General features: G+C 36.7%; 2 protein-coding genes across 3 annotated transcripts; both read left to right on the forward strand.

Annotated features, from left to right (window-relative positions):
• The first annotated feature begins 1762 nt into the window (after window positions 1–1762).
• Window positions 1763–8737, forward strand: LOC145213933 (CUB and zona pellucida-like domain-containing protein 1). The gene is made up of 12 exons (XM_080082338.1): window positions 1763–2008; window positions 2068–2225; window positions 2703–2853; window positions 3858–4021; window positions 4148–4328; window positions 4726–4780; window positions 5271–5436; window positions 5936–6096; window positions 6245–6425; window positions 6575–6645; window positions 8077–8257; window positions 8435–8737. The coding sequence occupies exons 1-12, from the start codon at window positions 1948–1950 to the stop codon at window positions 8696–8698; spliced, it is 1794 nt and encodes a 597-aa protein (XP_079938464.1). The 5' UTR covers window positions 1763–1947; the 3' UTR covers window positions 8699–8737.
• A 1590-nt stretch (window positions 8738–10327) lies between these two features.
• Window positions 10328–13213, forward strand: LOC145214527 (uncharacterized). Of its 2 annotated transcripts, XM_080083075.1 has the most exons (5): window positions 10328–10963; window positions 11141–11279; window positions 11467–11697; window positions 12789–12968; window positions 13037–13213. In XM_080083075.1, exons 2-5 carry the CDS (start codon window positions 11237–11239, stop codon window positions 13111–13113), a joined length of 531 nt encoding a protein of 176 aa, XP_079939201.1. In that variant the 5' UTR covers window positions 10328–10963; window positions 11141–11236; the 3' UTR covers window positions 13114–13213. The 2 variants fall into 2 exon arrangements, with proteins under 2 accessions (XP_079939201.1, XP_079939200.1); XM_080083074.1 differs by lacking the exon at window positions 10328–10963 and having other exon boundaries at window positions 10985–11279.
• Window positions 13214–14170: the final 957 nt, after the last annotated feature.

The following is a 14170-nucleotide window of genomic DNA, read 5'->3' on the forward strand; positions in this document are numbered from 1 at the left end:
CATGCGGCCCTCGACATAATTTCCAAACTGCAATGTGGCCCCCGAACCCCACGAGTTTGACACCCTATAGCAGGGCTACTCAATTAGTTTTGTCATAGGTCCAGATACAAAAGGTAAAAATCAACGAGATCCGGACACATCTGTCAATAATGCAAATGCAACATGTCTTAGCCAATTTTGGTTGTAACTGATCGCGGTCCAACATAAACACATTTGTTCAAGCCGAATGTATGTCAGCAAAACAAAAGCTTGTATCAGGCATTACACGTTAATTACTCTTTGCGAAAGTATATTGTTACAAAACACATTTTATCTAGTTTTTTAGGATCACTTTGGCAATGATTCAAGATTAAGTTTATTACGTCACAGATAAAATTATGCGCAAACAATGGCCGGTTTGTCAATTGTTTGAAATAATGGACCATTTTTTCGTCACAGTTGCACAATCTGACCTCACTCAAGATTTTGGAAAGGCTTTTCGCAAGAGCCTAGCTGTCGTAATCTTCTAAAAATGCGGACCCCAGCAACTGCTGCTACATTTCAATTATTCATTTACCACACAATAGTCATTACCACACAATAGATAATGTATGTAGCCGTAAAAAAGACCGCCGAAGTCCACATGCAACCCCTTAAAGGTCCGGATGTGGACCGCGGTCCGCCATTTGAGTAGCCCTGCCCTATACCATCCCTTACTACATCGATATAACCGAGCACGGGTCCAATAGAATTACAAAAAGAAGGACTGAAATGAACCAATGTGATTGTATATATCCCCGGGAAAAAGGCGTCAAATCGAAAACACATGTGCTATTACGATTGGCATTTGCACAATTCCTGCATAACGCCAACGACCGACCACAGTTTAAGTTTTAGAGCTGGAGGCCCTTGCAAGTGATGATTGGAAATATATTCTACTGCTGACTTACAATAGACATGTATGTGAGTTACTAATAGCTTTAACAACCATGGTGGATCGCTACGCGTGTAGCTGTAGAAGCACTGCCGTAAACAGTATAAGCAAACCATTGTGCTGCTTTTTTCAGAAGATGATTCAGTCCAATATTTCCGCCTGTGATATTCATGGTTGCTCGAAACGCTTTAACAGCGGTTGCGTACAATAGGCAGCCGCGGCCATTTATCTTGAACACATTGCCATCCACAAACCGACATATGTGTAAAATGTTTGATCAGTTGCGACAAAACTGTGTCCTGCCGACGGGCAAGGTTGTTTTCTAAAACTCATACAACTTTAAAGCAGGTATAGTTTTTATACAAGAAAGTCAAATTTAACTAATACTTGGACACAAATTTGCGCCCTTGCTACATAACAACTCTTAGGTTTGTGACGCGGCGTCACGCCACAAACAGTCCCATGTTGGAGACAGAAGCCACGTACAACCTAGTTTCGCATCCGTCTGTTTGATACCGTTTGATATTGTAAAAACAATAGATGTTGAGTATTGCATAAATTTATTGTTTTTTATCCGGCTAATACAATTCTGGTTATTATAAACAACCAACCAATGAGGACGGTTTATAATTTTGGACAAACTTGATTTTTGGGTATTTTTCGACAAATCCCGTTCATTAACAAGCTTGTTGATACGTCATAACTTTATAATGCAGAAATTTGTCGTGTTGAAGAGTTAAACAATTGCAGTTTGTTGTGTTTAACAAAAAACGATTTGGCAGCTTGTGTAGCCTACACACTCTGAAACTACACGTATAACGTATACAATTGCTTTTTGCTCGTAGATTTGAAACAAAGCATTGCAAACGGAATTGAATATGGATGACTAACTTCCAAACATCCTCCAACCCCTCGCCGTTGTTGCGAAACACTGTTTGTGTGAAACAAAGCGCACAGATCGGTTTATTGTTGCTCCTGACCTTTTACGGAACAGTCGAGTTGAATTGTCAGCCTTTCAGCAATTAGGTAGTAAAATGCATTTTCTAGAGTTGTGTACGCTGTGTGTGGTCTTTGCTGTCCTGTCAACAGATCAAGGTAAATATAAGTTAACGTTATTCTTTAAACACTTGAAATTAATTTTACGGTTTATTCAGTTGAAGGTTTTTGTGGAGTTGCTGCCGATCTCACCAGCAATAATGGGGAAGCAATCATCGACAGCGATTGCAATTTCGCTTCCATTATGATTACTAGTAGTACAACTTCGTCCATTTACCAGACAAGAGGAGTCATGGGTGATATGGGCCAATGTCAGGTGAACTTGTGTTTATAAAAAATACAAATACAATTTGTTTCCAAAAAAGTCATTTGCTAATCCAATCATTCATAGCACATGTTTCGAAAAGTTGAAGGGTTGTAAAAAAGATTTAGCAACTTAGCTAACTAAAGCTTCTTGTCGTTATGTGGGATGTGGTAGCGTTGAATAGTTTGCAGGTCTTAAAAACGTTTGTTCGGCACGATAAAATTCCTTTATGTTTATTGAAATTAGTTTGATTTGTTCTAAAAAAAGCTTAGCCTCCTACAGACTTTTAATTTGGGGGTTCAAAAAATACCATTTTTGACATTGTGCTACCGCATTTTTCTGTGGAATTTAAATGTTTCGTACAGACCAATGGCATGTAACTACGACATAACATAAGGTATGCGAGTTAGGTTTTTCCCGCTTTTAATGTTCGCAATAATTTCTTTTCTATTTTTTCGCCCTGCTAATAGCAAATTATAATATTCACAGATTTATGACGGAACAGACAATACTGGAATACTACTGGGTACCTTTACAGGTGATGGAAATGCTGTTGGTGCTGTTCGTTCAAGCAGTAACAATTTGTTCCTATCATGTGTCAATACCGGTGGCCCGACGATAACTTGGAGACACCAAGTCTGTATGTTACAATTTGGTTCTTATGGAAAATGCTTAAAGTATTGAGTGTGTCATATTCACTTGTATATTTTAGTTAAGTAAATTTCACGTGTTGCGCCAAAATGATAACCACGTACCCTTAATGAAGAAAAGTGACGTGCCTAAAGCACATTGGGTAATACAGGTTTTGTATGAAAAAACTTTTGTACAAAAAGGTCTTTTAGCAGTACTTTATTTCGCATGAAAGTTTTCTTTTTAAAAAAAAAACTATCCATTTTGTAGCTACGCAAAGACCAAATAAAACTTACAAAGACAGTTCTAGCATCAAGATTTCACAAGAGTACAAGTACTGTTGTGACGCGACAATTGTAGTTTGTTTGTGTAATAAAGCTTTGTTTAACGTGATATCTTATGCGGCTTTTATAGGGAGTAATATTATATTTTTGAGAAAAATGGTTAAATTTGAAAGTACGTTCACACAACCTGCGTAACTTTTTTAACTTTTATATTGGTACGGTTGAAGTAGTTTCAAAAGTTTCGCGGCCCCTAGAAAGTACGCCGCGGCCCACCGGTTGGGAAGCGCTGGGCTAAATAATATGACTTTTGTGATAGAACAATGCAACTGACAAATGATTTGAATCCCACCACTGGGGTAAAACGTATTTTGACCTCTTATTTCAGCCATTCTCAGGCCTTACTTCCCTCCACCTTACTTCCATCTTAGTCTGTTTTATCAGTACAAAAATTATTAAACTTAAATTTGACGTAAATCCTATAGTACGTAGATTCTCGGGATCTTTTCTGATTCTGTTATTCTTGTTGTAACGGTCCCACCATTTTATATAATATATTACAAGCCATACTAGCAAAACTGACTAGAAACACGCACTTGGATTAACATTTTATAACGCACACCCATCACAAAAATGTGTCAAATTTCCGCCCAGATACCCCATCCCCCCCGTAGTGGGCAATGATCCGAGACAAATTAAGTAAAAACGCCATCATTCAGTAATATATTTTAAGCGGATAGAGAATGTGGATCAACGCTTACTGGTGGAGATTTCTATGATACTGAACTTGGGCCATTCACATTGGGATCATATTGCATTTGGACGTTTCTGGCCAACCCGGGGTGTAGTTATCGTTTTGACGTAAAAGCCTCAATTGCAGCGGGAGATTACATTTTCGTAAGTGTTTTCAGTCGATGTTTGCATGTTAGAACCAGTTTTATAATGATGAAAGTACAAAGTTACTTGCAGTTTAAAAAAATGGGAACGAACAACCTGGTTGCAATGTCGCCCCTTGCTTTTTAGATAAACTGGCCCGAAGGAGCATCAGGTATTACCGGGGAGCCATCGAGATATGGGATGTATGCCGCTGACTCAGACCTTGAGGAAAGTTGGGCTAATGGGGGCAACAAAGTGAGATTTATGTTTGCTAGTGACCTTACAGCGGGAGCACCATCCGATTATATCTCATTCAACGCGACACAAGGTCAGTATAACCATATTTTGCAGCTACTTGTTTCTAAGCAAGATACGTTTGTGATTTTTTGAGTTACAAGTAAAATTCATTTCAAGGTGCAGTAAATACAAAACTAATTGTAGCAGAGTTGCAAACATGGGCCGGAACAAATGGGGTTTATATTCATACCTCATTTGACATTGATTTTCCGTTTAAACATGGTACAGACTTACTTTTTCTCATACTTTTTACTGAGCACAAATTGCTTAAAATGCCTTTTATGGTCTTTTATGTCTTTAGACTCTTCTTTTCCGCCTCTCTTCTGTTTCTGACCATCAGTTTACGTTGCAGCTTAATTATATTAAATAAAACAGAGTTTATAAATTAGATGGAATATCTAGTTTAAATAAACGTTATCGATTTGCAGTTTGTCCTCCCCCACCTGTTTCTCAACTTAAATGCGGTGAAACCACAATCATCAAGTAAGTTTGAAATCAAGTAATTTTTTTGTTTTTTTTATAGTAAAATCACATTTCATACTTCATAAGCGGCATGGGTTGCTGAGTTTGCTTTGATTTATAATATGCAGCAAAATTATTATCACTACAACATCAACGCATGCAAGTAATTATTTTTGTCAATGTTCTGCTTTTGCGTAGTGCTTTCTGCGCTTGTACTTACAATTAAGTGCCCAAACCATGTTTACCTAAACCAGTAGTTCTCAAACTGTGCGTCGCGCCGCCGTTTCAATTTTCCAAGGGCGCCCCAGAATAGTTCCGTTTCGTGGCTTTTTTGTTGTTGCATCAATAAACACAATTTTAATAATAATTTTCTCTTTCACTTTTATTTGCTGGTGCGTCGCAAGTCCAGAAAACTTTTCCAGAGTCGTCGCAATAAAAAAAGTTTGAGAACTACTGACTTAAACTGATAATTGATAAGATGTGTATTGTGTTGACTATCTTTGCTTTGCAGCTTAGTTGAAGAAAGTCTGAAAAAATTAAACGCATCTGACCGTGACATCTTGTACATCGCACCGAGTGAAGATATGAAACCTGAAGATGTTGATCCGAGTTGTGTGGCAAATATACAGCATCCATACTTTGTTTTCAATATCACCCAATGCGTCCCTGTTACTTCAGTGAGTCGTTGCTTGATTTCACACATATGCAACAAATGGTTTAGAGCAGCGGTCACCAAGCTACGGCCCGCGGGCCCGAAATTTTTCCTGCAAAGACTGTGGAGTAAATTTTATCTGGTGTCATACATAATTACAATGCACAGAAATGGTCCAAAGCCAGTGAGTTACATCATAAATAGACAATACTACCAGTATTAATTGTGCGCGAACAATTGCCTTTTTGCTACTGTGACGTAATATAGTAGCATTGCTCGGAAGGTGACAATAACTTTAAAAAACAACAGTCGCTTCACCACATTCTAAATATGTTTGAAGAAAAGTTTTCTCTTGACCGACCCATTAAAATCGCCTCTCGTGTCAAGTTTGGAAAATGCCGAGATGGCCTTGTAAACTATGCGGCCGTTGCAAATCATTATTAAACTTATCCGACCCGCTGTAAAAAAAATTTGGTGACTCCTAGTTTGGGTAGGAGTTTAAATTCACTTACCAATTTTTTTAGCAATCTGATGGCTTGATTAAACTTACATTCATTGTATGGAATCAAAAAAACCTTGATCCATCGGCTCCAGTTCAACGCTATATGATTTTCTGTGTCAACTTCACCTGTGAATTTGATTCCAATGTTACAATCAGCTCATCCGAAATTGATCCAGAGATTAGGTAAGTATTTTCCTATTTTCAAGAAACAAGCTTCAGCAATTAACTTTTAGGTCAGTTTTTGGCAGGAATTGACAACCTTAACAATAGGGAAATGCATGAGCAATTTTTAGGAAAACCCAAATTTAAAACATTTGAAAATCTTCTGCAGAAAAATTGGATTTAACACGGACCCTGCAGAGGGGGAATTTCAGGTGTCATTAGATTTGTACAGCAACGATTCCTACGAAAATCCACTGAGCGCCGACGACACAGTTACTGTTCCTGAATATGTTTTTGCCAAAGTAAAACTAACTGATGTCCCTGAATCCGCTGACAACTTCCAAGTCGATGTAAGTTCTCTGTTTGGCAATTATGCTTCGTCATTAATTTTAATAAGGTGTGTTAGTAAATTGTATGGTGTAATTCTTAATGACAAATCAGGTTTAAAACTGTTTTCAATATTTAATATTTTCTGCTTTTTATCCAACAACTGTTGTAGATGACGTCATGCTGGGCTACAGAGGAAATGAACCCAACTTCAGTCCCAATATATCCCATCATCACAGCCAGGTACATTTTTGAGTTGATTTACTGCAATAAGGCCATAAGTTTCAAATGCTTCGAATATTTTGGGGTCACCGTGTACTTTGAACACATCAGGGTGTAATAGTAGTGTGATCCATATTATTTCGTATTTTTAATCGTTTAGAACAGGTGGCACCATACTGCAGCGGCAGCCTGCGTGCCCGATCCGGCCCGCGTTGTAATTTCATCCGGCCCCGACCTTATTTTTTGGTTTGTCAAATCGTATTGATAACTTCGTAATTTATCCGTGAGAAAGTTTTCCTGCAGTACATGTAGGATCAATTTTACCTGATTTAACATGACTACAATGCAGAAAATTTTTAATTGAGCGCGAGTAATGGCTTTCTTTGGTTACTTGCAAAGTAATAAAAGAGCATTGCTTGTTAGATGAGACTAAACTTACAATTTATCAGTCGCATCACCAGATTTCAAAAAAAAGATTGGAAAAAGAACGTTTAATGGCGGCCTCATTGAAATCGGCTCGCGGGCCAGTTTGGAACAGGCGACGTTAAAGGATGTGCACTATGTGGCCTTCGCGCGTCATTATTAAACTTATCCGGCCCGCTGAGAAAAATAATGTAACCTCTGGTTTGGAACATGTGTCACCAAACTACGGCCCGTTGGCATCTGGCCTAACCGTTAATTACGCAGGTAACCTGCATCACCGAGTTTTATATGACGCATAAAAATCATCCAAAGGTAGAATGATATATAATCAGGGTTGACATTGACATGGACCCCAAAATAAGGACAACCGAAAAAATGAATTTTCAAACCAAACGAAACGAACGTTTATGAATGAACAAATCTTTGCATTTATTTAAGCCATGATATTTTACATGCAATATTGTTCGCAGAAAATACTTCGTACATCTCACGACAGCTCAGTTCTAGGTTTACTTCACTTGTGCCAGGGATTTGGCTTGTATTGTTAAAAAAAAGACAAAATAAGGACGTAAGTCCAAAAAAGGACATTTCTTATAAGTAAGGACAAGAAAGACAAAGCCCTTCAAAATAAGGACATATCTTAGAAATGAGGACTGTATGGTCATCCTGGATATAATATAAGGTCGTGTTAATGTCTTCGCTATCGTGCGCCAACAAATTTCTTTCGTTTGTTAATTGTGATTGAATAAAGTAGCATTGCCACTAGAGGAGAATCGTTTCACACAACTTTACTATTTGACAGTGGCAATATCTGACTCTAAATAAGATTGCAGCTCATTGCTGGTCCGGCAAAAGCTAAAAAACGGACTACAGGTTTGGAACGGCGCGTTAGGGCTTGTAAGGTATGTGACCCGTCGCGTGTCAAATGTATTGTTACCCGGCCCTTGAAAAAAGTTCGGTGACCCCTGGTATAAAAGACTATTTCGATGCATATATCGACGCAGTTCAATAGAGTGTGTTGGTTTTTAGCTGCCCTGCATCGAACCCGTACGATCCCTCCAACGCAATTGTGGTCATCAGAAACAACCAACCAATATGCGGACAGTTCAAATTTCGTTCCTTTGTGTGGACCAACGTCACCGAACAATACTTGTACGTGCATTGTGACGTCAGCATATGTGATACTGACGCAGGAAGTTGTCCTGAAGAGGTAAGCCAACAAACTTGCTACCAGCTAATGCCAAAAAGGTTAAACGTAGTTTCAGTTTGGAAGTCTAACAATTATTTATTTGTAAAGTAATCTTTGCATGAGAACTTATATTATACCCAATAACAATATAATATTAAACAAGTAATTATTATCACTTAATATCAACATTTATATTAGTGTGGAGGAAAACGTCGCCGTCGTCGCGATATAACAACAGCTGGCAAGAAACAAATCCTTTCTGCTGGTCCAATTGTCATTTCTTTCCCTCAAACCACTTCAGAACTCCAGGATGATAAAGACCAGCAGAAAGTAGAATATGTGAATGTTGAAGAAGTACTTGGATCCATTCGCGATTCGCACGATCAGGAAATGTATGCTTTCCTTGCAGTTGTGCTGGTCGTTCTCGTCGGTGGGGTCATTTACCATTTCGCTTTAAAATAGGGAATTTTAAACGATATAAAATAAGAAAAGTGATAATTTGGCATTTCTAACCTAATCGCTAACAAGCGACTTACACAATGAATACGTTTTAGACTCTGCTCATGACTGCTTTTGTTTTAATGGTATCCTGCTGGTACCAGATTGTTGCGTCAGAGATATTTCTTTAGTCGCTTGTGTGCGTCATTTATGAAATTGTATTCACTCTTGCGTATATATGGAAATAAAATCGTAAGCTTACATAAAATAAACTGGATGTACACAATTATTAAACAGTAATTACAGAGCTTTTGGCAGTTTTCTTTACCGGTGGACCAGATTGGAAAGAATGGCCTTCGCGGAGGATTTATCCTCCGCGCAATATTTTGGATTTCCCCTTGTAATCCGCGCAAATTTAGGCTTTTTACGTGTAATCCGCGCAAAAAAATGTTGTCCGCGCAACTTAGCACAGCTTTCGTAGGTAACTATGATAAACTTTTTTAAAAATTTTATATTTTCGTTGCACAATGAAGTTCCATGTCGTCACAAGCCTTATTTCGCGAACAATCCACGTAAATCAGTCAAGCACATCGAAACTTTCCGATCGTCACGCTTGAAATAACATTTCTATTTCGCTAACGTAGTCGTTAAAAGTACATTTATCTGTTTTTTAGGACGTAGTTTGACTATTAAAGCGACTGTCGGCTGGACAAGTTGCATAAAATAATGTTTTCTGTATGACAAATAATTAAAAACAGTTAAAAGCAATTTGGCAATTATAAACTATCCCCATAAAACAAAATCAGCAAAATGTTTGAATCGTTATGAAAATGTGAAATTGTATAATCTAGCAGAACAGCTGCGTGCGCAATAGAGCAAAACTGAAGATTTGTCGTGTTTATTACTTTATTTAGTTGTTCTTTTTGTCGGCTGGATAGTCTTGCAAGCGTTACATACAAATTGCGTTAATCGTCATATCCACCTGTCAATCAAGTCTATCAATCCGCGCACAAAATTGTAATTCCGCGCAAAAATCCGCGCAATTATTTTGACGAAAAAAAAATCCTCCGCGCAAAAATAAAACTTTCCAATCTGGCCGGTGGATAACATTTTATGCGATTAGGTGTGCTGTAAGTTATACTAATCTTAAAATAGAAAAAAGACGTTGTTAAAAACTTATTAAAATCCCAAACGCAATGCTAACCATTAAATCACTCGAATCAAATCAAGTATTTAATGATATGAATTTCAGGTTTAGTTTATCAAATAGTAAAATGTTAAGGTAATTTTAAGACTAGGCCTATGCTTGCAATATCCCAATGAGCAATTTTAGTTTGGGATTCTTTTGCATTCAGATATTATCAACTTAGATTTAACATAAAGTTGAAAGTCGGACTGGTTACATTAAACTTGAAATTCGGGTGGCCTTTTAGGAACACAGCAAAATACTGTCAAACGTCTCTGTATTGTCTCACAGTTATATGTTTATTGTATGTTTTATTTGGCATTACCACGCCGTTTTTGACTTCGAACATAAAAGTTTATGCAGTGTTACCAAAGTTTGTTGTTAGTGTTTGGAAAGCAGTTTACAGGCTTTTTGATCAAACAATTTACTTTTTCTATCAGATACCGCATTATAAATGGTTTACAATATCAATTTACCGTTCATGCTTAAATATAAATCATTGCTTGTGATCGTCGAATAAAACTAACATGATCCGTTTTTCTGGTCACATTTGCTGTGTGTATATGCTACAGCTGAAATCTCCCGTAAAAGTTGACCAGATGTTGTTTTTTATCTAGGTTTAACTGAACGTTATCGTTGAAACAACATTATAAATGTTAATCGTTTTTGTGCATTAGCGAAACTTTAAATGCATAATACCAACTTGATATCATTCTCCGTTTTTGCAGAAAACAACATTTTGTCAGACCGCATGTGCATGAAGAACACACACAGCAAACTAAAATGTTTTAGTTATTAGTATTATTATTATATGCTTGATAAAAAGTTCCCCTATTTGATATATATAGTCGTTAGTAAACCTTTTCCACCACACCCTAGTGCTTCTACAGTGTTTTTAACCCCAACTTGTGGTCGGGCTATTATTCTAAGAACATGCGAAATAGTTGGAAGAAGACGAAACAGTTTATTTCGGTTGACTGAAACCAAAAATGGTTGTGAAATCACGCTGTGACATCATGCACAACTTTTTCCGCACACAAACTTCCAGGAATATCTTTTGGCCCATGTTTTTTTGTACACGGAAGTAAAGTAACAACACAAAGGTAAGGATTTTGATTCCAATTATGCATGTCAATTCAGCGGCGTGGTAGCATTGAAACTTTTTGAGATTTGAGAAGAAAATGATTTTCAAAGTTTTTGTTTACTTGATCGCTATCACGTCTACAGCTTTGGCGCAAGGAACAGAAAATTTTGAAGTTATTAGATATTTCATCGCTCAGACAGGAAATTCGTTTAACTCATCGGATTTCGGCGACATATGCAAGAACCAAGATCCTTATTCTTATCCAGCTGTCATACAAAACGCCGAACAGCAAATGGTTTTGTTTTTACAACTTTCTTATCAGTGGAAAACAGAGGGTATGACAAAAATGGAAGATAAAACCTATTTGAAATAAAAAAACAATAACGACAAGAAAAATGTAGATGCAACTGCGGATACATTTTTATGTTTTGAATTTATCAAAAGATAATCATTATTAAGCTTGTTTCCACACAAATTTAATTTACGCATGCGTAGATCGTTACTTTTGATTGTTTATTTTAGAATTTGATTATTTTTACATTGGATTGGTGAAGAACGGCAAAAGTTTCGTGTGGCAAAATGGAGAAGTTCTGAAAGAGCCAACATTTTGGATGAATGGAAACCCGAAAAATTCATCCAACGCCCGTTGCGTTGTTATGGCGCCAAACGAAACAACTGAGCACTTAAAGTTTTGGAAAAACGTTGAATGCGTCACTCCTGGCAACGTGATTTGTCAGACAGACCGTGCGCAAGGTATTTTGAATAATTTCGGCTTGTCCACCAACTAAGTAGAGATTGTTTGCTTCCATTTTGCTGGATAAGGACACAATAAGCTGTCAAAAACAATTTACAATAATAATGTGGCGGATAAAGCTGCCCTAGATAACAAACAAATAAAAATAAGGTTGTAGTGTAGTCATGCATTTACTGGCATTTTATCACCATGACATAAACATAAAATGATTATACCAAAAACGTTTTATGAGATTAATATTGATAAATACTCGTGTAATATTATAACTAGGGCAATTATTTTTTGACCTAAAAAACGAAACATTTTGACCTACAAATTTTGACCTTAAAAAACTTTTTTTTGACAAAATTTTGACCTATGAAGAATTCAAGTAGTTAAATTACGCATTATCGTTCAAAAAGTTAAAATATGGCTAGGCTAATCTAACTAGAGCGAAAGAATGTGCAAAAGTTTAACAGAAGGGCAAATATTTGAACATAGACCTAACCTATTCTGAAAAGGGAAGGAGCTAATTAAAAATCACTGCCAAAAAACTGCAGCTAAGACACAACGAAAATTATTCAATACATTTGTATAAACGAAAGATACATGAAGTATCTAAAGCAAAACCGAAGCAAGAGCTGCACCTAACCTGCAGCTGCCGTAAAATGACTTGGGACCTACCAAAGTTTTGCACGTTTTGAGGTGTGTTGAGCATCACGCCATATCAACCTAACTGTTTTACTCACTTGATGGTTTATGATTCGCAATAATTGGGGCAATGAGCCAATTACAACAGTATAAAGTAAGCTACAAGGTGTAAAATGAATATTTCACTGGTAGTGCAACCTTTACAACACCACGACAATGCAGTTTGTAAACAATTTTAACTTTGTAAAAAATTTTGACTTTGTAAACAATTTTGACAATTTTTGACCTATTCTAAAAATTTTGACAAAATTTTGACTTTTTTTGACAAGTCAAAAAATATTTGCCCTAATTATAACTCAATACGAATCGACATGCTTTAAAACACAAACGCGAATAGAATTTTGTTTTAAGTGAGTTATTATTTGTACACACCCAAACTGTTTTATTTTTGTTTGTTAAGGAACAGTTGAAGTTAAAGTTACGACTCCCAACATAAACCCATCATTCTCAATGACGACGTCCAAACCGTGGGCATCAACGGAATCAAGTGCTGGTGATTTCCAAAATTTGACACAAACCACAGATGCAACTTACCCACTCACGACCAGTCCAAAGGGGTTTACATCCACCAGCAATAGTGGTACTGTTTTATTTTAAATGGGTACAAATGCATTGCCTCATGTCACCTAAAAATTATATTGTTTTTAGAAAATTCGAATTTGCACCGAAAACATTTCACTTCAGTCGTGGTGTTGCTATTTTTGTCGATCATTGCGATTGGATAAAATCTGGAAATCAAGAAGCTTTTCAGTTGGACATTATTGTGTTCAAAAAAATCAAAAAATTAGTTCGAACAATGAGTACATGTATTTATTAACCACAACATAGCCGTTTTTGTTATTGATCAGCAATAAAAACTAAGCAATGTGTTTTGCCTTGAAGGTAATTGCCGCACAAACATTTAGACACGTATAACAACTGTATATCGTTGCACGAATATCTCACAACCACAAACGTACTGTTATAGTGATTGCCTAAAAACAGGTAGTGCGTCAGATTTTTACAGTTATATATAAACGACTCATGCAGGGTTCGTATGATTTCTTTTTCACTGCCACATTATCACAAATAGGCTAAGTTGCAGGGACTCACCTTGAATATGTATAGTTGTTCGATGGATAAACGAAGCGAATTTACCTTCTTAAACTTTGTAACGATTTCGCTTAAATCCTGTATAATCAGGAGGCGTGTTTAATTATGACGTTCGTAATGTAACTTCGTTTTAATATACACAATCTTAATCCAAAACTATGGACGACACTTTTTTGTTGCAGTTATAATAAAGAATATAATTATATTGGAAAAGATTTACGATGCCTTTACAGATAAAATATACATATGTTTTAACAAATTTCGTCGACTGTATTTGAGTATTACTTCTTTATTATTAATTCCTTAATTCAGTAGTTCTCAAACTGTGCGTCGCGACGCCCTGGTGCGTCGTTTCAATTTTCCAAGGGCGTCGCAAAAAAGTTTTGTTTCGTGGCTTTTTGTTGTTTTATCAATAAACCCAACTTTAATAATAAGTTTCCTCATTAACTTTTATTTGCTGGTGCGTCGCAAGTCCAGAAAAACTTGTCCAGGGGCGTCGCAACAAAAAAAGTTTGAGAACCACTGCCTTAGTTAGTTAGACTTGATTGTCGACTATAATTGCCCACTATTTTATAGATTTCTAGCAAACCTTTATTATTGTTTAAGTTTATGTAAACAAACCATTATGACTTTAGACTGGTGTTACACTTGCTAATGTAACATTTCTGCTGTCTCGTGTTTTGTTTGAAT

The sequence above is a fragment of the Phallusia mammillata genome, chromosome 2 (assembly GCF_965637545.1).
Source record: "Phallusia mammillata chromosome 2, kaPhaMamm4.hap1.1, whole genome shotgun sequence".
In the NCBI taxonomy this organism is placed as follows: domain Eukaryota; kingdom Metazoa; phylum Chordata; class Ascidiacea; order Phlebobranchia; family Ascidiidae; genus Phallusia; species Phallusia mammillata.

Excerpts from the sequence above, each read along its gene's own strand:
- LOC145213933 (XM_080082338.1), top strand. The coding sequence starts at position 1,948 with ATGCATTTTCTAGAGTTGTGTACGCTGTGTGTGGTCTTTGCTGTCCTG. Across the intron at positions 4,781-5,270 it reads GGTGAAACCACAATCATCAA|CTTAGTTGAAGAAAGTCTGA; the intron begins GTAAGTTTGAAA and ends TTTGCTTTGCAG. Across the intron at positions 5,437-5,935 it reads AATGCGTCCCTGTTACTTCA|CAATCTGATGGCTTGATTAA; the intron begins GTGAGTCGTTGC and ends CAATTTTTTTAG.
- LOC145214527 (XM_080083074.1), top strand. The coding sequence starts at position 11,042 with ATGATTTTCAAAGTTTTTGTTTACTTGATCGCTATCACGTCTACAGCT. Across the intron at positions 11,698-12,788 it reads TCAGACAGACCGTGCGCAAG|GAACAGTTGAAGTTAAAGTT; the intron begins GTATTTTGAATA and ends TTGTTTGTTAAG. Across the intron at positions 12,969-13,036 it reads TACATCCACCAGCAATAGTG|AAAATTCGAATTTGCACCGA; the intron begins GTACTGTTTTAT and ends TATTGTTTTTAG.